Below are 27,353 nucleotides of genomic sequence, written 5' to 3' on the forward strand. Positions count from 1 at the left end.
TTGACCGTCTTTGATGTCTGTGCCTTTTTCAGCTTGGAACCGGGGCCTCTGCAGCACCACCGCACGAACGTACACACAAATCTACGCACACACAGCTATACTGCAGTCTGCAGGTAAAGGGCAGTAACTGCAGATTTTTCATATTTATTTTTTTTATTTATTTTATTTATTTATTTTTTATTTATTTATTTATTTATTTATTTTGCATTTTTGTTATTTATTGTACGTTATCCTGTTGTACAAGATCGCTTACTTGATTTCCACTGAAAAAAAAGGTGCAAAAAAAAGTTCGAATTCTGTCATTTTCCTATAGTTAGTATTGAATCCGCCACACATTTCTTCAAATATCTCGAAAACTCATTTTTGCAGATACTGCCGTTTAGCTGCACACGGCAGTATACACACTTAACCGCCCATGAGGCGGGGCAGGCTTGGGGGTACAGGAGCCGTTTCTAGAAACAATAACTCCAATGGGTAGGGTCCTGTCGCAACTCGTTATTGCGAAACACATAATATGAATTCAAAATTTCAGAATTCAAATTAGCTACAAAAAAAGAAAGCTATGTTTTGGTTAGTGCAAGGCTTTACAAAAATCTTGTTGATTTCAAGATTGAAAAATTTATACGGCACCTTTAGTACTCATATTTGACACCAAAAATAAGTGAATAGTTTTCTAGCAATGAAAAAAGAAAAAAAAGTTTTTTTTTTTTTTTTAATGTCTGTAAATCTATTTTATGCACATTTTCCTAACGTGAAGACAAACATTTTCAAATTATTTTTTGTTAGAATCTTAGTAAGCGGTTTTAAATGTTATCGTCTCTTTAGCTTTGCAGTAATGGTACCAATGTACTACATTTATTTACGTATTGACAAGCGTACTTGCTAATAAAGATTTCCAAATTTCTGTTAGACAAGCACATCTGAACATACTCAAAAAAAAGAGGTAGTTTATCCTTGAGATGATGATGAATTTGATTCCACTAACCCGATGATTATGAAACTTGACATTTAAGACATATTGACCTTAAGAGAAGGAATAGATGACTTTCACTTTCACACCACTACTGACGCGGAGAACAGAGAAAGGACTCACACCTAAGAAAAGACCAACAATTTTTTGCCTTTTAATCAGATAACTTTATCAAACGACCCCACGAAGAAAGAGAAGAATGAAGAGGCTAAAAATAAGTAGATTTTATTTGGTGTATGCAGAAGAATTGTTCAAAACTTTTTGTGAAATGAATAGTATCACGCTCTGATAACTTAAAAATAACTTCTGATTTCGAAAAATGTTATTTATTTACATCCCAGCCATCACCACCGTACCTCCTCAGGTGAGAGTTTAACCAGATGGAGTAAATGGGGGGGGGGAGAGAAAAACCCACTGGAAAACGTATATGAAAGTGAACAGTATTTGACGCATAATGTTATAATATTTGCACACAAAAATTTTGATAGATACGGAAAAGTATTCAGGGAAAGTAAGGTTGAAATACACAGAAGAAAAGCAAACGAAAATGATTTGAGAACGTTAGATGAGACTAGGGTGACTGAGGAAAAATATTTTATAAATGACTGATATACATATTTTTTTTCTCAAAAGGATATCAGGCCGGATATTTAAAGTCATCTGCAATCAGAGTTGAGTAACGTTGTTCTATGGAGAGTAAGTATGTTCTATGGAGATTCTTGCAAGTAGCTGGATGATATGGAATATTTGTTTCATTTTTTTAGAATGAAAGATTGGAATCCTATAAGCAACGAAAAGAGCTGGTTAAAGAATAATTAAATGTGTAATGTTCTGGAGTACTAGGTTGACTGAATACTCATAATTGTATACTAATTAACTAGAATTGGTGTAAAAATGAAGGAAATGAACTGTGTGCACTATGCAACTACTTCCATCGGATGTTTACAGCGTCAATTAGCTAGACTTGTAACTCTCGCACCAGTTTATTCAGTGTCCCGGAGTTTCTGCCAGTTTTGAAGAAGCTTAAACCAAAGAAGATATTTGCGAAAAAGTATTGACAGAAGAATTTTATGTACCAATAGATGTATTGGGTTCCCTGCAGCGGTATTAGTCAAAACTTTGGCTCTTTCGTTGTCGAAATGATCCTTTTGGCTCTAATCCAGGCACGATTTATATTTGGATGCTCTCTGCAAAGGAGCTGAATGTTGCATAATTCCCCTGATTAACATTCGAAATTTTTTTTTCGTACAATGATACAGAAGACAAATATAAAACCGTTAAAGTTGAAAAATCGAAAAGAAAAAGACGGCTGTATTGTACGCCTTGATATTAGTGATGACGTCCTCTAACCCAACAGTCAACCAAAAACCGATCTTTAAACGGACATTGAATCTTACATTCATGTGTGTAAATACACACATATAGGTTTGAATAGTCTTGGTGTGTTTTATAACTTTGAATTCCTTCGACTGGGAAGTCACTGCTTATTTGCTCGTTTTTGTGTCTTATGAATCGAGAACCAGAACGGGCATGATATGACACAACACCCATAACAAGGCACTTGATCTAGTTCTAGGTCACGTTCATTAATGTTAAATGAGGAGAAATCCTCATATGGGGCAAAATCAATAGCAGTTACTGATAAAACAAAAACCGGCATTCCTCACTCCTATTATACCATATGGAACAGTTTAATGAATTCTTTGTTAATCGAAGACACGGTTTTCGTGCTTTTGAGCAACATTGTATGAAATTTATGGAATATTGTAACATTTTTTAAGGTTATTTTTTATGGTCAAAGTGTAATAAATCCAATGATTTCAATCTGCTACAAATTGCGAACTAATTTGGTTTTTAGAAGAGCATTATGAAGATGCATTAACTGAACTGAAATCATCCGTTTAAATAAAAAAATACTAAATAAAAACAAAAAATCCGATTGCGTAAAAACCAAAAAAACTAAAAAGTAAAATGTATAAGCCCAGTAGTTTAGAATGTATTAAGTACTACTGAATAACTACACCGTTGAAATAGTTTTATAACCGTACACAGATAAGACAATTCATAAATTCAAAAGCAGAATTGAAGGATCAACAGTCGGGGCCCATTCAAATCTTACGGGGTTCCTTGAATACGAAAGGAACACATATACATTTTCCTTTTTAGTTTTTTTGGTTTTTACGCAGTCTGGGTTTTTTGTTTTTATTTAATAATTTTTTATTTTACACTTTTTAGTTAATTTTTATTGACTTATTTATTATGATTATAAGACGGTACATTTCGAAACCTTGTCATTTCATTGGGAGAGTTTGTATCGTGAGGTTTATTAAGGAACTTGCGATGGTTTAAACTACTGATAATTAGTCCCTCTAATGACCTAACTCGGCTTAAAGCTACGTGTGCTTGACCTTCAACAAAAATGCGCGAACTTCAGTCAACCACAGCACAGCTATATAAACAGGCTGTATAACTCATGATGACGCGAAATCGGAAACGTCCCCCCCCCCGTCAGTCAAATCTTTTTCGCAAAACTAAAAAAGCCTATCAAGGAAGTACACGTCGCGAAACTCAGTCCCTTGAATCAAAGCAAAAACAATTGCAACATGTTAGAGATGAAAATCCAATTAGTAGACTTTCTTTTGGTGCTTATTGCACGGGTGTATTTCGATGAGGACTACAATCTGAGTGTCTTGCCTTCGTTACGCATGATATATTTTTTATTACAGTACAGAATACATATAAAGAACACATGAAAGAATTTACATCAGAGCGAGGGTGTCTTGACCCACCGCCTCAAGTGGGAGAAGCAATCGCTTAGACCACTCGGCCATTTGAGACCCCAATAGTAGACTTAGTAAACAAAAAAAATTCAGGCAGCGAAAACTACCTACATTTTTCACACGCAGGTAGCGTGCGACACAGTGTGCAACACCAAACGTGCGCCGATCCCGAACTGACAAAATGGCAACCGGTTTTTGAAATGGTACTTTTGATTACTATCATGTGTTTAGTGACACTCCCAAGGTTAAGACAAATCGATTGACGTAAGAATTATCAAAATTGGCCAAAGCGTTTAGCCTGTAGAACGCCATACAGAAACGGACATACATAGACTGATAAACACATTCCCTCCTTTGCGTCGCGCACGCGCAGTCGGGTAAAAAGCTAAAAGCTTATGATCAGTTCATAAAAAGCCTTAAAATAATAATTTATTTAAACTAGATATTTATTTAATTTCGATTAAAAAAAAAATTATTAATGACATCTCCTGGTTTTTCAGGATTTAGCTATAAAATTTATCCGTAGAAATTAACAGAAAGTATTTTTGAATTGTTCAAAACTGAATGCCGAGTTTTTTTAAAACAAGGTATAAATTACGATCTTCTTGCTAGGATCTCTCATACAAACAAAAAAAAATGTTTTTCTCAAATTGAACTGTTGAACCAGAAACGTATTTGGCAGGTTCTCCTTCGGACTATTTCAAAGCAAATTTTTAAATTTTATATTTTTTTTTATTTCATTAAGTTTAATGCATACATTTTTTTTTATAATTAATTTTTTTACTGTATTTATTTTTTCTACATATGTGAGCTTACCCTCTTTTATGTTTTTTTTTAACAATTACTTATACTTTAAGATAAGGAAAGGTAAAGATGGGACATAAGCACGGGCTCTCCGATGAGAGATTAAGGGAAATAATTGCGACCCTCGTAAATGTTGCTTTATTCTGCAAGTTTTATCTGGCGATGCGGCAAAATTGCAGCATTCACAATTTTTAAATGCCCTAATTTGCCGTTTTATTAGATGTACTTCGGTAGCTACATCCTTATTTTATCATTCGGTAAAATTTGGAGCTCCATTCGGCAAAATGGGAATTTTCGCTCTCCCAAAAATATGAGTTTGGGGCGCTCCTGAGCACAAGGGTACATTTGCTCCGTCCTTGCATAAATTCCAAATAAAGAGCAGCATCTAAAGTGTAATAACTAGAAATTAATCTCGAAAATTAATGCAAAAATTAATCTTAGAAATTAATCTCAAGAAATTAAGTTCGACAGGCATACACCATATTTTCTAAGTAGAATAACATTACAAGATTCTTTACCTACATTGGTTTTTAACATCATATCATCTGCGGGTGCCTTTAAGAAGGCGGAAAGAGTTATCCATTCTCACCGTTGAGGGGAAATAAGAATGTTGTCTTAGAACCAGTGAAATACAAGAAACGTTGCTGATACGGTAGACACTCGATTAACCGAGATCGGATTATCGAGGTTGCAGATTATCCGAGATGGCGCAAAAAAATTTTACTAAACAATTTAAAATAGGAAAAAGATAAAGCATCAGTTTAAAAAAAAAAGGTTAAAAAAGTTACGCAGCAGGATTCGTCGTTGAGCAAACGAAAAGCAGAAATAAGTTTTTATCAATTTATCTCTACATAGTATAAAATGAAATTCCCAAAAAGCGCCTGTGTGTTTGAACTCGCAAAGCTTGAGAACTACCCGACTGATTTCGGTGAAATTTTCACAGCTTGTTCCTTTAAGGGGGTCCGGGACACATTTTGAAAAATTTTTTATTATGTACTTTAGAGTTTTGAAGTTTTCTGAACTGATTCATCATTTATTTAATAAGCAAAATCATAACATAAATATGAAAAAAAAATATTTTTTTATTTAAATTTAATTAGTTTTTTTCAAAAAAATGGGGTTGCTTTAAATTGCTATAACTCAAAATATTGTTGGTCAATTTTCAATTTTTTTTCAAAAAAGTATGCACAAATATTTAAGCTTTAATTTTTATTCGGCGATTTTAAAAATATTGATTCAATAAAAAATAAAAAATATTTGAAGAAAAATTTCGAAAAATTCAAAGATACTTTTTTTTAAAAAAATCATAATTTTTGCAGTAAACGTTTTTTTCAAATTCGCCGAATAAAAATTAAAGTAAATTGCTTGAAAAAGATATGCTCCAAGTTTCATTACTTTATCTCTATCGGTTCCTGACTTATAAGAGTTTGAATGCAAGAAATCGGGAAAAATTGCATCATGGAGAAAAACGCGTTTAAAGTTTTAAAGTTATGTACACATTCGTTAGATGCATGCTACAAAAATAACTATAACTTTCGTTCTATTTAAGGTAGAAACAAGATTCAAACGTCCTCTTAAGCAGAAAAAAACGGAGCAATTTTTCAAATTATAAAAAAAAATTGCAAAATTTGAGGATTTTTGTGTCTCGGACCCCCTTAAGTCCTGAAAAGGTTTGCAGACCAGTTCGAAAAAAATTCGATGCGTAGTTCTTTTTTTATTCCAATTTAGGCCAGATTTTCTCATAAATTCCCGATGATGGGGGTGAAAAATTACTTGCACATATTAATATTATATATTGTTGAAAAGGGTAGAATTTTCCGCGTTCTATGCAATTTGTTTAAATGATCTAACTTTATTACGACGGCAGTTATTTGCGTTTTTAGCTCGAATTTGTTTAGGCTTTGCTGAAATTTAGGCACTACATTCTTCATTACATCTATCAATAAAAAGTGAAGGGATTGTCCCACAGTTTTCTTTTTAATACCACTGAAAAAAACTGCTTTTTTTACTCCAGATCTAACTCGACCTATGGTCGAAAGTTTAACCCTCTATCTCCTTTAGAAAAAAGTTACAAGGGAATTAAATGAAGTTCAAAAATCTGTTCTCTATACAAGTTTTTAACCATTTTATTTTCCGTTTCCACGGTAACGCTTTTTGAATCCATTGTTTATTTCCATCTTTCTCATTTTCAATTCTTAAACTTATTTTACTTTGTATTTCCATGGTTACACTTTTTAAATTCATCTTTCTGATTTAAATTTCTTAAAAGTATTTTAATATCTGTCATTGTTTGGAGGCGAAATTTTGCATAATGTGTTTTTTTTCTTTCATTTAAGCCTGATTGTTGAATATACGTCACTTGACACAATTTTTATTTTCAAAGTAGACCGGGCAAAGCCGGGCAACGCAGCTAACCTACCACTAAGTGTAAATTCCTATTAGGTATTAGTAAATCTACATAAATATTAAAATGTCTTTTTTTCAATAATTCTTTTGTTCAATTCTATGTCCTATTGTACAATTACGCAGTCTAATTACTTTTTAATTTGTTCATTTTTCAAATTTTGCATAAATTGAATTGTTCGGGACATTCGCATATCCGGGTCGAGGTGTTTCTCAGCTATCCTGGTTAATTGCAAGTCTATAGTATAGAAATACACCAGCTGCCTACAGTTGACATTTCCTTAGTCGTTAGAGTATGATTTGTGTAATTCAGAACTTATTTGAGAGAGTGAGTTGATCTGAATAAAATTCAAGTAAATTTTCCAAGAATTTCGCTACTCCGAGCGATACGGTAAAAAAAGGAAGAGTACAATGAAACTGATTTGCATGCTCTCTTTATTTACCATTGTGCATTTATTTTTCTAACAGTACGACAGCTGAAGAATGGATTATTCTACCAAGATAAAAATAAATTGTGTCTCATATCTTTTCTTCCACGGAAATGTTTAAGATGCAGTATAAAAGTTGAAAAATATTACTCCGTCATTAGTAACCTCAATAGATACATTTTAAGACTAGATTGTGGTTACTCTTCTGATATCATTGGTTCTTTTTACAACATATTAACCCATTAAGCGCCGTTATATGAACCACATTGGAAATACTTAAGTTTTCATGTGTTTGGATGTTCAATACACATCTCTAATCATATGTAGCTGAAATTTTGCAAAAATATTTATTAGGTTAGGAGATATGGTATGGTCCCAAAATGGGAGACTTGGCGTTTAATGGGGATAACATACATATCCCTGTCACTGTGTTGATATGTGAATAATTTCTGGCTAAATCCAATTAGAAAGCCCTAAAATCCTTTTTATGTAATGAATACAGCTATGGTACTTTTCAAGCTTTAAAATGTAGAACTTTTAAGTTTTCATGAGACCCAAAGCTATAAATTGTGGCCCCCTTTGCAACAAAAGCTGTGGAGGTCAGCCCCAGGGGCTAGCAGTGTACATTTACAACGTTAATAAGTATTAGTATGCTAGTTGTTTTCAATTTCTTGAGCCGTTCGGCCCCTTAAGGACGTCTCCTCCCCACTCCCGCTCTGCCCGTACATCACTCTAGGTCCGGTTTTCATTCTTGTTTGATTCCTTCTTCTTATACATTTTTGTTCAAAACGGAACTTTTCTCACACATTTTACTACCTTTTAGCAAAAAGCCTTAGGATTTTCATACACAAAAAGAGAAGAGGTAGTTTTTTTTTTTTTTTTTTTTTATTAATCATGTCGGGGATTGAGCGACGGTAAATGGCAATAACCCGAAGCACTATATGAAATGGCTCTTATAAAATGGAACTAAGATATTTTTGGACTCCATGACGGTGTATTTGTGTCATTAAAGGCAAGGGTTTTTTTTACAGTTAACATGTCGACTGCTTCATAACATGTTTGATGATTTATGCATCATCATAATGTTTTTAGAAATAAATGTCCAGCATGCTTGACATTAAGGAATTATCAACGGTTATAGTTTCTCCGATTTCATCCAACAAATTACGATAAATTGAAAAAGTGTAAATTGAGGCAGTTATCGCATTATCTGTGATCTATGCGATTTCCATTAAAACAAATTTTTCTCAACTATCTGAACAGAATTTGGCAATTCACTAACAAGTGATACTGCACTCATCTTCTTGTTTTAAGCTTAATTGTATTATTTTAATATTGTTTGAAGCTCGTAGCAAAGTCGAAAATCTAACTATATATTTGATTTCAAAAAAAAAAAGTGAAGAAATTTCTCTATTGAAATTCAATTTCCCTTATTGAAGGGGGAGCGCTCAAGGGGGAGGGGAGGGAAATATTTTTATGGGAGGAGGAATAGTTTTAAAGGGAATTTTGATCTTTTACAGGAATCTCTTTCGTGATCTGTAGAAATTCAGAGAGATGCGTCATCTTCCTTAGGGAGGATTGGCACCCCTGTTATTCCAGAACTTTTTTCTGAACGAGTGGAATGTCACTTAGTTTGATAAAAGCGCCTGCTCTTGACCTTGAACAACAAAAGAGTTTTACAGTGAGAAAATACAAAGGGGGCTGTGGCTTCGACAGGAAAAAAGGGGAGAGTTCATTCATGCAGAATGGGTTAGGCATGACTAGCTCTGCTAATCAGAACACGCCAAGTCTCCCATTTTGGGACTTCAGTAAATAAAGTCCAATAAAACTCCTTTAAATTGTTTTTCTTGGCCCCTGTTTGTTGTGATTTGAAAAAAGCTCTATTGAGCTTCATAATCCATGTTTCGAATTTCTACATTCGCATTAATTATTTATAGGGAAATTTTTTCCCGCGTAATGCAAAAACAAGAAATTTTTGCAAAATTTAAAATTTTTTTTAAAAAGATATTGCATTCCAAACCTTTTTGCAAAAATTATGAACAAAGTTTGGTTCTCTATCATTTATTTTAAAAAGTTTCAAACTGATATCTTAATTAATTGATGAAGAAAAAAATATTAATTGAAGGTTCCCAAAATGGGAGACTCGGCGCTTAATGGGAAGCCCTCTAACTCTCGTAATGTTTCTGTTTCTAAATCTGCTAATGTTAAAATCTTTTAGTTGTGATATTTCATTTTCTCCTCTAAACAAAATCAAGTTTACTAACTTAAAGCATCCGAGTGATAAAAATAACAACAAGAGTATTTATATTACTTTAGGCAAATATGGTCTTTCTTACATAGGTCAGGCAAAACGTGCCTTCAGCACCGTCTGAAAAAGCAGGAAGATTCAGTTGAACGTTAAGACCTTGCGCGTTCTTCGAATGCTTAGCACTGTTGGACTTCAGGCTATTGTTTTGATTGTTATTCTCCTAGAATTATTAATAAATATTCTTCTCTACATTCTTTTTAGCCTTGGAAAGTCTGCTATGTTTGGAAAAGTTATTCTATAATATACAGTTTTTCCAATACTCCTCTTTTCCATGATATTTGGATGGGGTGTTTATAACTTAACGTCTTCTTTCCTTCTTCTCTCATTGTTTTCACCCCTTATCCTGCTTTTCCATTGGTTAACGTCAAATGCAACCCATTCGGGCTAAATTACTGCCTATTCTTATAATGTAATGAGCATTTATGAAGAGATTCCACTATAACTTTCGAGCTCCTTATACTTGACTCAGTGGCACAACAAAGTTTGGGGGACAAGGCCTACTGTGTCCATCTAAGGCTCGGGGTAGGAACTGGGCAGACGTTCCGGTTGGTGATCAGCTGAACGTGGAACCCCAGTGTTTAGTTCCCAAGCACTCTTGGTACTCATTTTTTTATTCACTGAGGGATGAAAGGCTGATATTTAATCTTATGTTTGAATTAATGTCCTGATTTTTTCGTTTCTTTATTTGAATAGGTAGTATTTAGAGAATAATAATCTGTTTAAAGATCACTAGGGTATGGTTGGACAAAAAAGAAAGTTTCCACGAAAACCAGAGCATCTAAAATGCATTTTAGTTTCCTTTCGTAAAACCGAATCGCGTATATTAGTCGCTATGGATAAAATCCAACTCTAAAGCGAGTATGAAACTCATGGAATCTGAACAGAAACTTATGTGGTGCTGCCATACAAACAGCTCATAAAATATTCTGAACTGAAAGGAATATCAGTTCATTTTTAAGTTAAGTAGGTACAAGACAACAGAAATATTTAAGTTTAAAAGAACAATTTTCGCAAACTCACTTAAGATACGTATTTATTGCAACTTTTAAAACACGTGTTTACATTTTTCATAGCATTTTGCGATTCTTTGAATGAATTCATTTCAAGACTTCAAGGCAAGTACCGAAAACATTACAAACTCTCTAAAACCTGAAATCAACTCAATCTTTTGATGGTAATATTGCTGAAAAAAAATAAATTCTTGATATTACCTTAAAGAATAGTTGATACTATTTGGATAACATTCAATAGAAAACATCATTGGGCATTTCATTAACATGATAGCTTTCTATTGCGAAATCTTAACAAGTACCAATTAAAGTAAATTACGGGCACAAACTAGTATTTGTTGGAATTTCTGAAATAAAATACTTAAATTTTATGTACTAATCAAGTGTTTCTATTCAAAAAAAATCACGTATTATACTAAAATTCAGGAATATTTTCAATATTGATTTTTTTTTTTTTTTTTTTTTAATATACTAAAACAAGATAACCAGATGAAACTGTACTTTTGTGGATTGAAAAAAAGAAAATATTAGTAACTTTAAATTCTCAACATTGATGAAACTCAAAATTCCTGGGAATACAGTCACATCTAGGAGATAGTTACAAAAATATAGTTTCATGTTGACCTTGAATTGCTTTCCTTTTCAAGTCGTTTTACGTTTTGTTATTTTGTTTGAAGTGCACAGAAGGAAGTACACTTGCGTTTTCATTGTTTTAATTTTTTGTCTTACCTTTTGCTTTTCTTTCGCTCTTTCAATGCAGGTTCCAGTCGACTAATTTTCCGAGTAAGATTTCTACACAACATTTTCCTAGTGAAAAGGGACATTCAAGGGAAGTTTAGGATACTCGAGTATTTTTTTTAAATCTTCTGAACCGACTTTTAAGTTTTGATATACTAATTCTATTTAACCTCTAGTAACTGTACTGAGGATTGGAAAATTTTTAATAAAAATTTGTTTGGATTTTCGTGTTTAAAAATGCTCAGTTTGAGAAGAATCAGAATGGTAAAAAAAGACCAACGCACTACCAAGTTTTGAGAGACAATTTAGTTTTTCCTCAAGGATCGTTCATGTAAAGCTGCAGAGTGCCAACTGGTAATGCCTTATTTTTTAAGTCAGAACACGCCGTAGATAATGCCGTAGGCTTCATTTTAGTAGTTTTAATTTAGTATAAGTAAAAAAAAAGAATCGGAAAGGTAAAACATGCTCTACGCCAGAGGTTCTCAACCTTTTCAAACCACACCCTTCCTTGTGCATATCATTGTTTATGCGTAAACCTAACAAAAACATTGCAGTTTTCTAAAGTGTTAAAGTTCTATTTGTTTAACTTTAGCTGTTGAACTGTTCAAGCTTCATCAAGAATGGGCAATATAAAGTATACTCAGTAAATTACCTCCCAATAGCCAGGACTAAAACAGAAATACATGAAATACACCACCAGCTCAGTCATTTCCGGCCGAGGACTGCAGTTTCGTGCTTATTAGCACTCATCAGCTCGGCATAGGAAAGTGACTGAGCTGGAGATGGGTTTCCATCTATTTATTAAATTTAACATATATCTGATTTTATTAAATTTAACATATTTCTTAATTTTTTATAAATTTTAACATGCTTTTTTTTTTTTTTTTTTTTTTTCGTTTTGCCCAAAAAATTCCAGGGCCGAGATACAGGCCGCCAAAGATGGCCGTCTGTCAATTTCTCACTGGGGATTTTCGTCAAAACTTTTTTAAGTCCATTATCTCAAGAACAGTAGAACATATTTTGTTGCGGTTTGTTTTATTTAAAAGAATATTTGTTCTTGTTTAAACACATGCAACATTTTGAAATATGTGCTTTATTTTTTTTCTACAATCTTTTGAAAAAAAAAGTTTAAAATATTTTTTTTCTCAAAAATTCCAATTTTAAAATTTTATTTTTTTACAGTTTAGTACCATTGAGCACTACGTTCCCTGAAAAGGAGAGCTTCCACTCTTTCGTTTAACAGATTTTAGAGGCATTTGAAAAAATGACGGTTTTTATGGAACTCTTGGCGTAATGGCAGATCTGAAAGTTCAAAAAATAAATTTCGCTACAAGTGTCCTTTTAATTAAGTTATATAGCGAAATTTTCATTTTCAAAACTATTGCAATCACTAATCATAACGTAAGGAACAATTACAGAAAACAGGGTATACTATTTTCTTTTGAAATGCTCTTTGATAACACTGCCCTTTCCCATCGAAAAATTTGTTTAAGAGATATTTAATTAAAGTTGATGTTTCAAGTCTGTGTTTATTCAAGGTCAAACCAGGCGCATTCATAAAAATTTTGGGACCCGTCACAAATAAATTTTACGGGGCCCCCTCTATATTGTTTACCTTTACGTCCCACAAATATTTGACTCCTCTTTTTGAAAATCTCGGGCCTGGTACAAAAGGTATCCCTTCTCCTAACCCCTCTGGGCACGCCCCTGAGTCAACCAAAAAAAAGTCCGTCCTATTTGACGCTCACATGCCTTTCACAATAATTTCCAAAAAAATCTAAATCCTTTAAAATTTTAGCACAAAAAGTGAAAGCATTGAGAATCGTCGGGGAGCGCAGAAGAGCTGTATCAACTCTTTCTCTCCCTCCCCCTTCCCTAGTGAGATAGAAATTACTCAACCAGTTGCAAATAGATAATTTTTAATATGTTTTGCACGGCACTTTTTTTCCACGCACACAACAAAAAGACTCATTGGCTACAACTTCCTTCCTTTTCAAATTCTTGAATTTGAAAAGTCAGTTTATATAAACCAATTTAAATAAATACGAGCCATTTTTCAAAGAAAAAATAATATCGGGAAGCGGTTACATACAACACCTACAAGTTTTGTAGACTAAAAAATCAATTGATTGACGGGTTGGTTAACTGAATAATCAACGCGAGTATATAAAATGAAGTTTTGAATTGAGGAAATTAAAAAAAAAGTGTTATTCATTGAATAGAATTCGAAATAAAGTGAATGAAAATACTGTTTTTGCGATAACTTCCATGAGATTTTTTCGTAAATAACTGCATCGTGAAAGCAACTAATGAAACTATACCATAAATATTATACTATCATTAATTAAAATCATACGGTATTGAGAAAATACTCCACACAATTGTTCCGTACTTCATTTTTATGATATTGGCGTGTTTTGAATCAATTTTTCTGCCCACAAAGCAGTGAACAATTTAAACAAAATAACGTCATGATTTTTAAATAAATGAAAACATCACTTTTCATGTAAAATGTAAATAGATTTCCACGAGAAAGCCTTACAGCATTACGTATGTTGTATCATAGATATTAAATTATGATTAGTTAAAGACTTACGATATTTAAAAAAAAAACAACAAATTACGCAATATTTCATTTTAATATGCATTTTTTGAATCATTCGTCTCGTTATTAACCAATCAGGCATTCTGGAGAAAACGACATTCTAAAAATATAAGAAAGTAATTTTCAATCGATTTTTATTTTAGTTTTATTTATTTATTTAGATCATGTAATTAAATGTGTGACCGAAAATTTACGATTATATCATATTTTCAAGCCATAGTACGGTTTTGAAGAGCGATCATATTAGCCGACATAGTCATAACAGCACAGAGTACGTACAATACATTTTCGAGGAGAAACAGGAAAATGTGCGGCTTACCTGAAACAACAAAGCGGTAACTGAAATGATGTAGAAAAGGGAAAATGAACCCATGTCGAATCTCTGAGAGTTGACAAACTACTGCGTTCTCGTTGAAAGAAATAAGTTAGCAACATTTCCGTGGCGGAATTTAAACGCGTCCGGCGACATCCTTGGCGAATTGACCTCAAGGTGAACTCAAAAAGCAGCCAGTTACGAGGGGATTCTAATCACAACACATTTGAGATTCTGAATAAAAACTTTAATTTGATACCTTACAAAAATGCTAATTTTGCCAGAAGCGAGTTGAAGCTACTTTTATTGCGTAATGTTTACTGTTTTTTATTTATTTGAATGACGTTTTTGGGTTCTGCATGTTACTCCTGGAATTTTTTTGCTCTTTTTATTTCAAATTTTTACATTGAACATAGTTGATTTTTCGAAGAATAATTTCGCAACAATAGGCGAATATCTTTTACCACTGTTTTGAATAATTTTTTATTTTATTGTTCTAAACAAGCTTTTGGGTCATTTCACGAAAGGGCAGAAATTTTGTCCCGCACATGGCATATCTATATTTTTTTTAAACGTGTGATTCGCAAAAAAAATTTGCCTAAGAAATCACACGTGTCTGTGTGATTTCTTGGGTAAAAAATCTTTGCTTGTTACTTCCTAAAATGTTACTTTTGGCGTAAAATATAGAGCTGTCACATGTGGGACAAAATGACTGATTTCCTGTGTAATTGCTCAATATTTGTTTCTTTTAGAAATTGTTACTAGAAAGTAATTACAGTGGTCGCCGGTTAATTGAATCAGTGGTTAATAGAATCAGCCGCTTTAATGAATTAAATTGTCAAAAACAGAATCAAATCCAGCTTTATTGAATCCGACGCTTTATGGAATCAATTTTAAGATGAAAATTAAATGTAAAACTTTTCATTTAACTCGGCAGAAACTTTTACATCACTCAAATGTGTATTTTTCATAATTTTTTTAACAGTAAATCTCCAATCACGCTTTGTCAACTTTGCCGGTTGACCTTTTCCTACCTTGTTTTTGGTCGATTCTTTTCTTTAAAGCATTTTATCAAGCACTTTACCATAGAATGAAATAAATTAACTAATTTAGAGACATTTGAAACCAATTTACCTCCATTGTGAGGAAAAACTTCAAATTACGAATAGTGTTTGTGGTTTTTTACGAATACCAGCCATTTTACGCACAATATTAAGGAATAAATAAACAAAAAAATAAAGCCAAATGATTTTTAAGGGCCAACACAATGCAAAAATAATAATAAAAAATGACATATGATAATTTTAATCATGAATTTATTCGAAAATATTTGAGTATACGATGACTTTTGCGGCGTAATATTTTTCTGCCTCTTCGTTTTTTCGACCCATTTCAAAAAGAAGATCTTTCAATATTTTGAAAAAACTACAGGGTTTTACTTAGTATGACATAGAAATGATGTTAAAAATTATTGGACTTCATATTTGAATTCATTTTCCAGTTATTTTGGTCCTTTTAAAAAATTTCATAGTGTTCGAACACTTTTGGGAGTCATTGTAGATGAAATTACAAGGAAGATTTAATCTAAATTGTCTACATGTGAATGTGGAATCACCCTTCTGTTTGCAGCTTCGCTCGCGTTCATACAGATGTTGTCAGGATGAGTGTAAATGAAGGAAAAAAGTTTACACGGGCTAACTCGAAATATTATCATTCAAATAGGATCGATAGTTCTGAAATAAAGTAAATATTTCTCTTTAAAATCCCGATCTTCTTTAACTTGTGCCGCTGCGCGAGTTATCTCGATTGTAGCCTAGAGGAGAAAAAGACGGAGATCCCGTCACACACATGCTCTTTAATCTGTACTAATAATAAAGCTGAAACTCTCTCTATCCGGATCTCTCTCTGTCTGAATCTCTGTCTGTCAGGATCTCTGTGACGCGCATAGCGCCTAGACCGTTCAGCCGATTTTCGTGAAATTTGGCGCAGAATTAGTTTAGCATGGGGGTGTGCACCTCGAAGCGATTTTTCGAAAATTCGATTTTGTTCTTCCTCTATTCCAATTTTAGGAACATTTTACCGGGCAAAATTATCATAAGATGGACGAGTAAATTACCAAGTAATTATAACGTGGAACCGTAACATGGGCAAGCCAATTGGCGAGAAATTCATTATACATTATTTGTAAATATACAGGCGAACCAAAAGACCTTTTAATTTTCTTTTACGGGCAAAGCCGTGCGGGTACCACTAGTAATAAATAAAATAAAAAGTACAGTTGACCCCGCTTGCAACGCGAGCGATATTTGCTCGTTATAACGGAGTGCTCGTAAAAAACGGGTTGGCGAAAAAAATCGCAAAAATTCAAACACATTTGCTTTGTGTGGTTTTTATTTCTGTACAGTTTAAAAGGAGTTAGTTAATATCCTTTGAACTGGTCTTATTGTCTCTTTTTTGCTTTACTGTTTTTCGAGAAATGCTCATGGCTCGAAAATTATTATCATTTGCACATCGGTCTCCCAAAATAATTTGAAGATTTTCTGAGTGGTTCAGCTTGAAATTCTTCATATTTGTCATTATCGTTGTCCCTTTCATGATTGTTTCAGCTGTTTTAATTTGAATTAGAGCTACAATAACCTCGGAAGTGATAACGTTGGCAGCAACTATTCGACAAGTACTTTTTTTAAATGCTTCTCTACTACACAAATTTAAGAAAAGTGCAGCAATCACTTGTTCTCAGGCTTTCTGACTCATCATTAACTATTGGTTGTCTTTGGAAAGTTAAAGGAATTTTTCATTAAAAAAAATGAACTGAGCTTGAAGTCAATAGAAATTTTATGAATCTCAAAATATTGCTCGTTTTAAGCGGGTTTTGATTGTTAAAAGCGAGTTATGCTTAACATTTTACCCACCAAGTAATTCTGATTTCATCGTCAAATGCAGATTCTAGTTAAGTCAGGGTTCGTTGTAAGCGAGTTTGACTGTATAACGAAAATTGTTTCCACTAAAGACCACAGTCATAAAATAACGTCAACAGACACGAAAAATCCACATTTGAATCATTATTTCAAGTCCCACAAATGATTTTTTTCAGGACTCAATAAAAAGTGTTTTTTTCATTCAAAAATGAACTATGTTCCACAAGAATTTTTATGAATAATCTAACCATTTGTAGGATCATTACCTCACCTTAAATTATGTTTCATTTAATCACTGAAATTAATTAATTTTTTTTTTATTTGGGGTGTTATGTTCTTTCTGCAATCAACAACCTGAAAGTCTAGTTTAGAGTGATGAAAATGTAAATCAAGTAAAAGAGATTTGTTTTAAACCGATTTATGATCATTAAAAATAATCTAACAAATTGGCAAAAATAATTAGTGAAGTTTGTATACATAAAATCATTGCCATCTTTAGAAAATATATATCTTGTATTTTTATCTTTCTCTCGTCTTGTTTTTGCGAAATAATAAAGCCTGATGTAAAACAATTAAATAAGAATAAAAATTGACAAACTGAGAAAAGGCAAAAGTTTCACTTGTGTAAAAAACTGTTCACATTCATCAAATACATCATCTATGGAAATCTTTTCTTACCCTTCTCGTGTCTAGTTTTGTAAATCAAGTTCAGTGCAAATATTTATATGATTATATTCAAAATTGCACTAAATAGTCATCTTGATATCGGTTATTTCTTGCTATATGAAAGATTTCTCTTTGTACTCAATATTGGCAAAGGTAGTTCAGCTGACAAGCGTTATTTTGCAAGCATTGCTTGAAAACCGTGTATAAAATAGTTGAAACCGTTTCTTTGGTGTTCTGTCGAATATTTAAGCGTCTTGAATGCTGAGAATTCAAAACATTTGTCAGTCCGTAGAATCATTTTTCCAAAATCTCAATTTGAGAGTTCTCTTAAAAAATTAAGGGCACCTATTTTAGCAGTTACAGATTTCATTGGCTTCAGCAGATTTTACGGTGATTCCTGGTTTAATTTCAGAATTTCACTTATGAGTGATTGGATTTCACATGACGCTAATGTGTCATAAATGTTTAAGATTCATTTTACTATCCCAAATCCCGGTCGCAAACGACAAACGAATGTCCTCTCAGAGGAAAGTTATGAGCAATCTTGTTAAATTTCTTCAGTGTTATTGCTAGAAAAAGTCTCCTACAGTGTTGTTCTTATTTTGGCCAGCGTACTATCTGACCACGGATTGTATGGAAAGACAAACATCCATTTTACAGCCGGAAATAGACAAATCTATTATTTTTAGCGATGTCACCTTTTGCAGAAGCAGAGTCTCATTCAAATAAGCGCAATACGTGCATCAAATTTTTATTTTCCCCCTCATTCAGATAGATTCGTCTCATCTGGACGTTTGAAAATTCCATACAATCCGTGATTGGACAGTATACATCACTGAAAGAGTAGAGTTTTTTAGTTCCTAGTGATGTTGATAAAATTCCTTATAAATCAGCAAATTTCCTTCCGATACTTTTCTGCCTTACCTCTACTCAGGCCCATGATTTCGAATTTTTCCAGGGAGAGGGAGGGATGGATTGTAAAGGGTGAATACTCTATGCAAGTTTTATCAGAATGCAATGAAAATCACGCCCACTTATACGAAAAAGTATCAACTTTTCAAGATCGGGGGATTGGCATTCCCTCCCTAACTCCCCAAAATGACGGAGCTGCTTCTACCGTAAGAATACTAGAACAAAGGTGCTAATTGTTTTTACTCCTTTACGCCAAAAAATCTAGCTTTTCAATGATCATGTCATATTTACTTCGTCTTACTTGCGCGTTGAGAACAGAAACGGCATAAGCCCGGGACTTGTGCCATTTCTGCACTAAACAAAAATTGTACTCCCTAAATAAATTACTTTGTTGTACAAGGATTCCCTTCCCTTCTTCACTATCCTGTTTCTTCATATAAAAATACGGAAAAACCACAGCTAACTCAATTGTGCGAAAAATAGGGCTTATGCCCTTTCTAAAATAATCGATTCCGTTGAGTATTGTTCCTAAAAAACCATATTAGGAGGAGAACAACATTCCAGAAAAATCCACATCAGAAGGAGGGAGGAGAACAGTTATACCAATCGGAGTAAGAAAAACGGTCTCTAAAATCCACGATACACTAGACATAACAATTTTCAAATCACGTCAATCACCCTCTAAAAATCTCCATCTGGAATAGTTCCAGAAATCTTCATTAGAAAAGCCCTAAAGCATTTTCTTAAAAGCACCTTTTAAAATCAGAACAACCCCATTGTTGCCATTAAGCCCCCTGCCATTAAAATAAGTCAATCCCGCAAAATAATAACCAGAGTACCATCAATCCGTAAAAATCCAAACCATGAAACGTTTCATTAAAATTGACAGTATCCATCTAGTGGCTGGGTTACGTTAACTGGTAACATGGTCGTTCAGCGAGGTTGACTATAAATAATGGAATGGAGTCGTTTCCAAAATTTTAAAAGTATTTTTTTTCTGAAAGAACATGCTTAAAAATATAAGATCTGATAATTTTTTAAATAATTTATTTAAGTTTAATCTTTAAAAAAAAATACTTAAATCTCTGCGCTTTCATTGTTTACAATTCTGTCGTGTGACATCACAAATGATGAAATGACATTCAATGTTGCCATTCACAGAACAAAATATTTAATTCGCCTTTTTACTCACGTGTATTGGCAACGGTATGGTTGATAGCAAGCGTAGAGGGCAATTTTAATTCGCTGCTTGATTATCATAACGTGGAACCGTGTTAGAAAGATGCGCCAAAATGCATCATTTGTGACGTCATAAAGACCACGCCTTGTTTGAAAAATCAGACATTTTAAAAAATTAATTTAAAAAAAAAACTGTTGGGAAAATGAAAGTATTTTCTGGGTCCATGTAATTTTTTTTGCTCATTCTATCCATTTCAATGACTAAAAGAAGTACTTTTGATTGAAGAAACCACCCCATTGGGGCATATTTTGCATTTTATTTTAGCTTGTAGCGTTATTTAATGAATTTTATTTACTTATAGCGTTTGTTTATCACGCTGGATAGCGTGAAAAACAAACGAACTCACTTCGGCATTTGTAATATAGGATATGACTTTTCTGTGTTAAACCGATGCAGCTCATTCACCCATCAATCAATGTCAGCGTTTCAAAGTTTGTTTATTTTTATTGGACGTCTCCCCTTTTTACCGCAAGAAGCGCTGAGCGGAACGCCTGCATCCACCAATCAATGGCAACGTAATGGAAGCAGGGGGTTCCCTGTAGCGTCCTCTTTGTTACCATGAGTTTCAACGATTGTCACGCCTATAAGAATAAAGTGGGACCGAGGAATCAATTTACTGTATTACTCCTCTAGAGCCAACATGCCTAAAATATTTGACATGCATTGAGAAGGGATAAAATGGAGGGAGTGAAGACTTTCAGTCGTAAATCAAAGCCACCAAGTCACGTGAAAGATTTTCAAGCAAAGCGTTGGGAAAAAGCAGGTGCCTTTCGCCAGGTTCACGTAAAACATGTCAACCAATCGTCGTTGTTAAGTCACGTGTCTTGAGCATTTTGCCTGAGCGGTTGGTCAATGATTGGACTAGCTCGTTCCATTTACGAATTCCTGCTCTAAGCCGACATGCAATGAGATTGTCCAGCATGCCAGATAATCCGGGTTTCATTTCGAAAAAAGGGGGGGGGGGGTAAGCTTATGGATAAAAAGACATTTGGCAATTCCAAATGCTAATGTTTGCCCTGTTTTTATGCATTTTCATGTGCAACAGTACAACTGTACAATATATTTTGAGTTTAATTTGAAGCATATGCAGAGCTGTATTAAACTGGTTTTGCATGATGATATGAAAACGTTTTGGTGACATGTTATTTGAAATCTACTTGTTTTTAAATTTTCAAAACATCGATTTTAAGTTAAATTATTAAAGTAAATTAACCTATTACGAGAGTATATATAGCCTTTTTTAAATTAAAAAAATATGATTTATATCAAAAAATCTTTTTTTTTTTTCAAAAGTATAAGGATTTTTTTACGCCTTGGTCATCATTATTATTATCATATAACTAAAATAGAAAAAAAAAACTTTGATTCGAATCTGTTTAAATATTTTGTAAATACTGCAACAATTGTAGTTTTACATCTCGTTGTGCTAAAATTGCAATCATTGGACATCATTAAATTAAAATATCTATTTAAAAATTCAATCAATGGTGAATTTTTATCATCTGCAAAGTTGATGTTGAATCCCTCCACTCAAAATCATTACGGCAAATCCCAATTTTATTTTGAATGAATGTGAAAGCGTCTTAGGAAAAAAAAAATAAATTTTCATACAAAAATTCTTGTATTGCGTTTACATACTTAGCTAGTAAAATATAAACAGCAACCATTGCAATTAGATGTCCATTTTCAAAGTGGTAACGACAGACGCATGTATCAGAGCATTTTTTAACATAGGAACTGCGCGACACTACTGTCGCCTAGTGAAAAAAATCTGTCGCCTAGAAGATGCGAAATCAAACCACTGGGCGACACTGGAAAATCTGAAATTGGTACACTCATTTTTGTAAACGGATTTCAAACCTTTGTAAAAATCTTAGAAAGACCCTTGCCTTTAAAAAAAAAAAAACCGTCGACTCGTACATGACGAAAGCCTTCTTTTTCTACCCTTGGGGACCGGCCCACCACGCACTCGGCGCCAGATTAAGCAATCGATTAGCACCCCATCTCATTAGCTCTTTCATTGATGATAGCCGATAAGCATTTCACGTCTATCTGTGTACCAGCACTACTTGGTGGGACGGGACGGCAATAAAAGCAGTTTGTGGAACGAAAACAGCTGTTTTTCATTCAAAGATGCAAAGAGAGAGGTATTTTTTCGAAAGAAAAGCCGAAGGCTGAAGGGTCGGGGTTGCTTCCTGGAATTCTTTTCAGTAATTTTTGCTTTAGGGTAACAGAGGATTATACCACACCTACCACTTCCTTTTTTATGGCTTTTTGAATAAAAGGGATTCGCGCGTTGAAACTTGTAGGAACTGGCAATCTATTTATTTTTTCTCCAGTTTCGAGGCAACAGGACTGAAGAATGATGGAGTCATTTGTAACACGTTTTAGCTGTAATTAAAAATCCTTTTAAAGTTATAATGAAATTGAAACTCATTTTGATGATTCAAACAAAGGATTTTTAAGGGTAAGTTTGGTTCGTAAGAAAATTTACTTATTTCAAAAACTTTTACTTTAATTATCCATTACCGCTTTTAATTTGTAAAAATGTTTTTGAGACATTTGTTATTTATACTATCATTTCCAGGGCCCGGATTTACATTTTAGTTATGCTTATCACGCTTAATATTTAGTTATGCTTACCTATTGCTTATCACGAAAAGTTGTGTGAGTTGTCGTTCCTAAAAAAATGAAAATACTTGAAAAAAAAAAATCAATTTCATTTTCAAATGCTTGAAATTTTACAAAAATGTGGCTACAAGCCTTGAATTTTAAAATTTCTAACAAATTGGAGTGGATAAGGAGTGCCAAAATATGTTAAATTCAGTGTGTGCTTCAATGGAATGCCGGACATCACATAAGGTCCAGATCCAAAACGTCCATGAACATAACGTCCAGTTCCAAAACATCCGAGGGACATAACGTCCGACGGACATAACGTCCAGCGGACATAACGTCCAACGGACACAATGTCCGACGGACAATAGGTCCAAAGACTGAACTTTCACATTTTTGGACCTAGCTAGGACATAACCTCCAGTTTTAGCAGTTTATTTCTTGAACTTCTCAATTAATTACATGATTTGCCACTGAACAATAGGTTTCATGGAAATTATACTCTTACTCTTAGCATCGTTCATTATTCCATCAAACTCTATTCCCTTGTGTGTGTGCGTGTGCGCGCGCGAGGGGGGGGGTTGCTTTAACATTGGATTAAAGTATATTCATAAAAAGAAGTATGCTTCAATTTTATTTCTTACTAAGCGTATAAATTATGAATTGTTCAAATGGGCACTATGCTACTCTCTTGCTACCTATTTTCTAAGTGTGTACCCTATTTCTTTTAAAGCACTTTGTAGATGGGTTGCAGAGGTGATTAAAAACTAACTGTATCGAAAGTCCATGAGAGCAAGTAACAATGCATTATACTTTCTTCTCCCTCGCTCTATCTCTCTGTCGACTGCCTCATTGATGTGTCGACCCCTAAAAAAATGTTACTGTGTACTATCTCAACTTGCAAGAGTACATAATTTAAAAAAAGTTTTGTTTGCCTATTTTTCCCCGAATATTTTCGATTCCAATCTTGCATTATATGGCTTCAAACTGCATAATTTTACTAGATTTTTTTTTTCCAAAATTCCCTCTGGGGGAACCCCCGGGACCCCTAAATTGGGATCCCTGCATCATTCTCTCAATGCTATTCCCCTTCTTAAGGGAAATCCGAAAAGGCAGGCAAATACACATTGAAAAAACACACACAAAAAAAGAAAAAGAAAAGAAAGGAAGAAAGAAAAGAGCATAACTTTATGTGTCTCAGGGGAAAAGACAAATATAGAGCAAAAAAAAAATCCATTAATAATTTGCTTTTTTTAAAAAAAATAGCAGTCTTTGTATTTGCGTATGTTCTATTGCAGCACCTAAACTATTTATCCGACTTTCATGAATAAGTGTCAATTGATTCGTTATTATGGCTCAAGTAACGTACGCTATCAATCGACTTCAACAATAGGAGGAGTTGATTTTACCTTGCAAAACTCGAATTTAAATGATTTTTTTAGAGTGGGTTTTAAATAAATTTATTAATAACCCGACTAAGGGAACAAAGGGTAAGAAACAAGTTTGGTGTTGATTACTATTATAGTCTTATTAAGTTAAATCAATCTTTTATTGTTTAAATTTTCTATCAGCTTCATGTAATAGCAATAAATTAAGTTTACCTTTTAAGTTTTAAGTTAATGATATTCTTGTATATCAAACTAAAATGCTTACCGTAAATTACTCACGTTATTATTTTTTGTCCATCTTAGATTAAAACGGAAAATATTTAAATAAAATAAAAGAATAAAAAACTGAAAACCGACTACGGCAAAAAAAATAAATAAATAAATAAATAAACTAATTTGAATTTTGACATCTTGAATTCAAATCATGTTTTTCGCAATCACGAGTGTGTGTATGTGCGTGTGTGTTTGTGTGTGGGGGTATGTGTTTGTGTGTACGGGTTACGTGTATGTGTGTGTAGGCATGTGTGTTTGTGTCTGTGTGCTGGCATAAGTGTGTGGGTAGTTGTGTGTATGAATGTGTGTGTGTGGGAGGGGGTATGTGTATGTGTGTGTAGGCATATGTGTTTGTGTCTGTGTGCAGGCATGAATGTGTGGGTAGTTGTGTGTATGTGTGTGTAAGTTTTTGTGTGTGTATGTATGGGTGTCTGTATGTATGCGTGTGTGTATGTGTTTGTGTATGTGTGTGTAGGTGTGTGTGTGTGCGTGTGTGTGTAGATCTGTATGTATGCGCGTGTGTATAGGACATGGATGCAACCTGGAAACGGCTTTCGCTATAGGAGCAGCATCGTGAGGAGCCCGTCGACGGTGATGGTGCGGAGGGTGGCGGGGGGAAAAATCAAAGGAACGTCAAAAACAGTCAAGTGAAAACAATAAGCAATCGTGATTGCTCAAAAAAAAAAAAAAAAAAAAAAAAACCTAAAAGATAAGAAACAAGGTAGGTGCTGTTTAATACCATCGTCCTATTGAGTAAAACCAGTAATTTGATAGGTTAGATATTCCTGTTTATTTAGTTCTATTGAAATCCTCTGCCACTTTCGCATTAATAACATAATTCAATTCAAATACCGTAGTCGTGCGGTATAGTAGAACTGTAGTTGAGAACGCACGACAACGGCATTTGAATTGAATTATAATGTTATTAATGCGAAAGTGGCAGAGGATTTCAATAGAACTAAATAAACAGGAGTATCTAACCTATCAAATTACTGGTTTTACTCAATAGGACGATGATATTAAACAGCACCTACCTTGTTTCTTATCTTTTAGGGTTTTTTTTTTTTTTTTTTTGCCGTATTCGGGTTTTAGTTTTTTCATCTTTTATTTTTTAGAGCTACAATTTCCGAGGGAGTGCTCCAAACCTCTTCTCCTCTACCATTATCAAGGACAAGTAGAATGCATCTTTAAGAATGCAAATTAGAAAAATTTCTTGTGGCGGGCCCTTGAATTACTCCTCCACGTCATATCACAAAAAGAACGTATTGAACTCCGTTTTTAGCACTACAATTGCAGAAGGAAATCCGCCTGACAACCCCGAACCACCCTCTTCTGAACATTATTGGACATAATGTTTGCGTTTTGAACGTTTCAATTTCAAAAAACGGGCGTGGGGAGGGAGTCGCACCGGAGCGCATAATATTACGAAAGTCAGTTAGAATTACAAATAAAGAAAATTTTCCTTTGATATGGGCCCTCAAATCTCCCCTTACTCTAACATCATCAAAAAGATCGTCGAAAACTGCATTCTTAGAGCTAGAAGTTCGAAAAATAGACAGGTGAGTGACACCGAACCTCTTCAATCCTAACATTACCAAAGATCGTCTAAAATGCGTTTTCAAGACTAAAAATTTCGAAAAATTTCCGGGGGAGAAACCCCCGGACCCCCTTTACTTCGGAGTTAATACTATTCTTAAGTAACGAATAAATACCTTTGTGCTGAAAATTCAAAAAATCAGTAATCCAACGTCAGTTGTGCTTTCTGACGTTGGATTACTGATTTTTTGAACTATTCTTAAGGTTTGGTTCATATCGGCTTCCTTTTAAATCAGAAGATCTATACAGCCGCCACAGAACAAACAGTACTTACAGAAATTCCACTTTGAGGCGACGATTATGCATACATTTGTTGAGAAAAAGGCTGTAACCTTCTCAATAATTTTTACTCTTATGATGAACTTGTGTCGCCTAGTAAAAATTCCTTAAAAAATGCTCTGGCATGTATCACCAATATCAGAAACATTATTGTTTTTCCCAGCCACTGTATATATAAAAATGAATGTTTGTCTGTATATGTCATCCATGGCGACCTGAAAACTATAGAACAAAAGAATGGATAAACGCATGAAGCGTCTTTCCAAAATGCGGGCATCTGAGGAGCACGCGGTCGCCAACTGGCTACATTGTAAACAGAAACGAGCTTGGCGAAAAAAGTTATTGACGTACTGAAGCATGCGCAGTGCGAGAGCAGAATACGTGTTTAATAGTTTTTCTTTCCGAAAGCGCGTGTAGTTGCTAATAAAATGTGACTGTGGATGCGCAATGTTTATCAATGAGGAAACTATTCCAAAACTAAAAGAAATTGATGAAGAGTTTATGTTCGTGTCAGGAGGTCCAGAAATTTGTTTATGATCATCGATAAATTTTGAAAAGAAAAAAACTTTCTTGAAAAAATTTCAAAACATAACACAGAATATACATTACTTTTAGCAAAACTGCAAATCCCACAAGGTGAGTTATATTATGAATATGTATTAATATTTGTATGCATTTTACAAAATAAATGTGCTATATTTTTTTCTTTATTATTGCAGTCTTAAATTTCAGTGTTCAAAATCTCGGCTTTCCTTACCAGGGTTGTTTGGCCAAAATGTTTACAAAAATTTTACAAATTGTTGGAAAATGTAAAACTTAATTAATGCAAACTAATCTGCAAAGCTTTAGAGATTAGTTAGATCAATAAATTTTCTAATTCATCACTATATTTAATGCAATTCAGGTTTGTTAATTATTTTTTTCTTTCTATTTTTCAAAATCAATGCAGCTTATTCTACTGAGTACATAAGTGTACAAGGCTGACCAACTAAGTTCCTTTGAATTACATGGGCCAAGTACTTCTTACAATTCAATACCCCAAAAAGTATATGTCAAACAAAACTTAATTCAATACCAAACTTGCTTGATTTGTGATATTACTTAAT

At 33.7% G+C, this 27,353-nt stretch overlaps 1 protein-coding gene across 1 annotated transcript in view; it reads right to left on the reverse strand.

Annotated features, from left to right (window-relative positions):
- LOC129223855 (gamma-interferon-inducible lysosomal thiol reductase-like) overlaps positions 1-14,505 on the reverse strand; it is a 47,028-nt gene extending 32,523 nt beyond the window's left edge. Inside the window, exon 1 of the mRNA XM_054858216.1 lies at positions 14,366-14,505. Coding sequence (XP_054714191.1) covers positions 14,366-14,419 — 54 coding nt within the window. The 5' untranslated portion in view covers positions 14,420-14,505. The remainder of the gene's footprint in view (positions 1-14,365) is intronic.
- Between the last annotated feature and the right edge of the window lie 12,848 nt (positions 14,506-27,353).

This window comes from Uloborus diversus, chromosome 6 (genome assembly GCF_026930045.1).
Source record: "Uloborus diversus isolate 005 chromosome 6, Udiv.v.3.1, whole genome shotgun sequence".
Lineage (NCBI taxonomy): Eukaryota > Metazoa > Arthropoda > Arachnida > Araneae > Uloboridae > Uloborus > Uloborus diversus.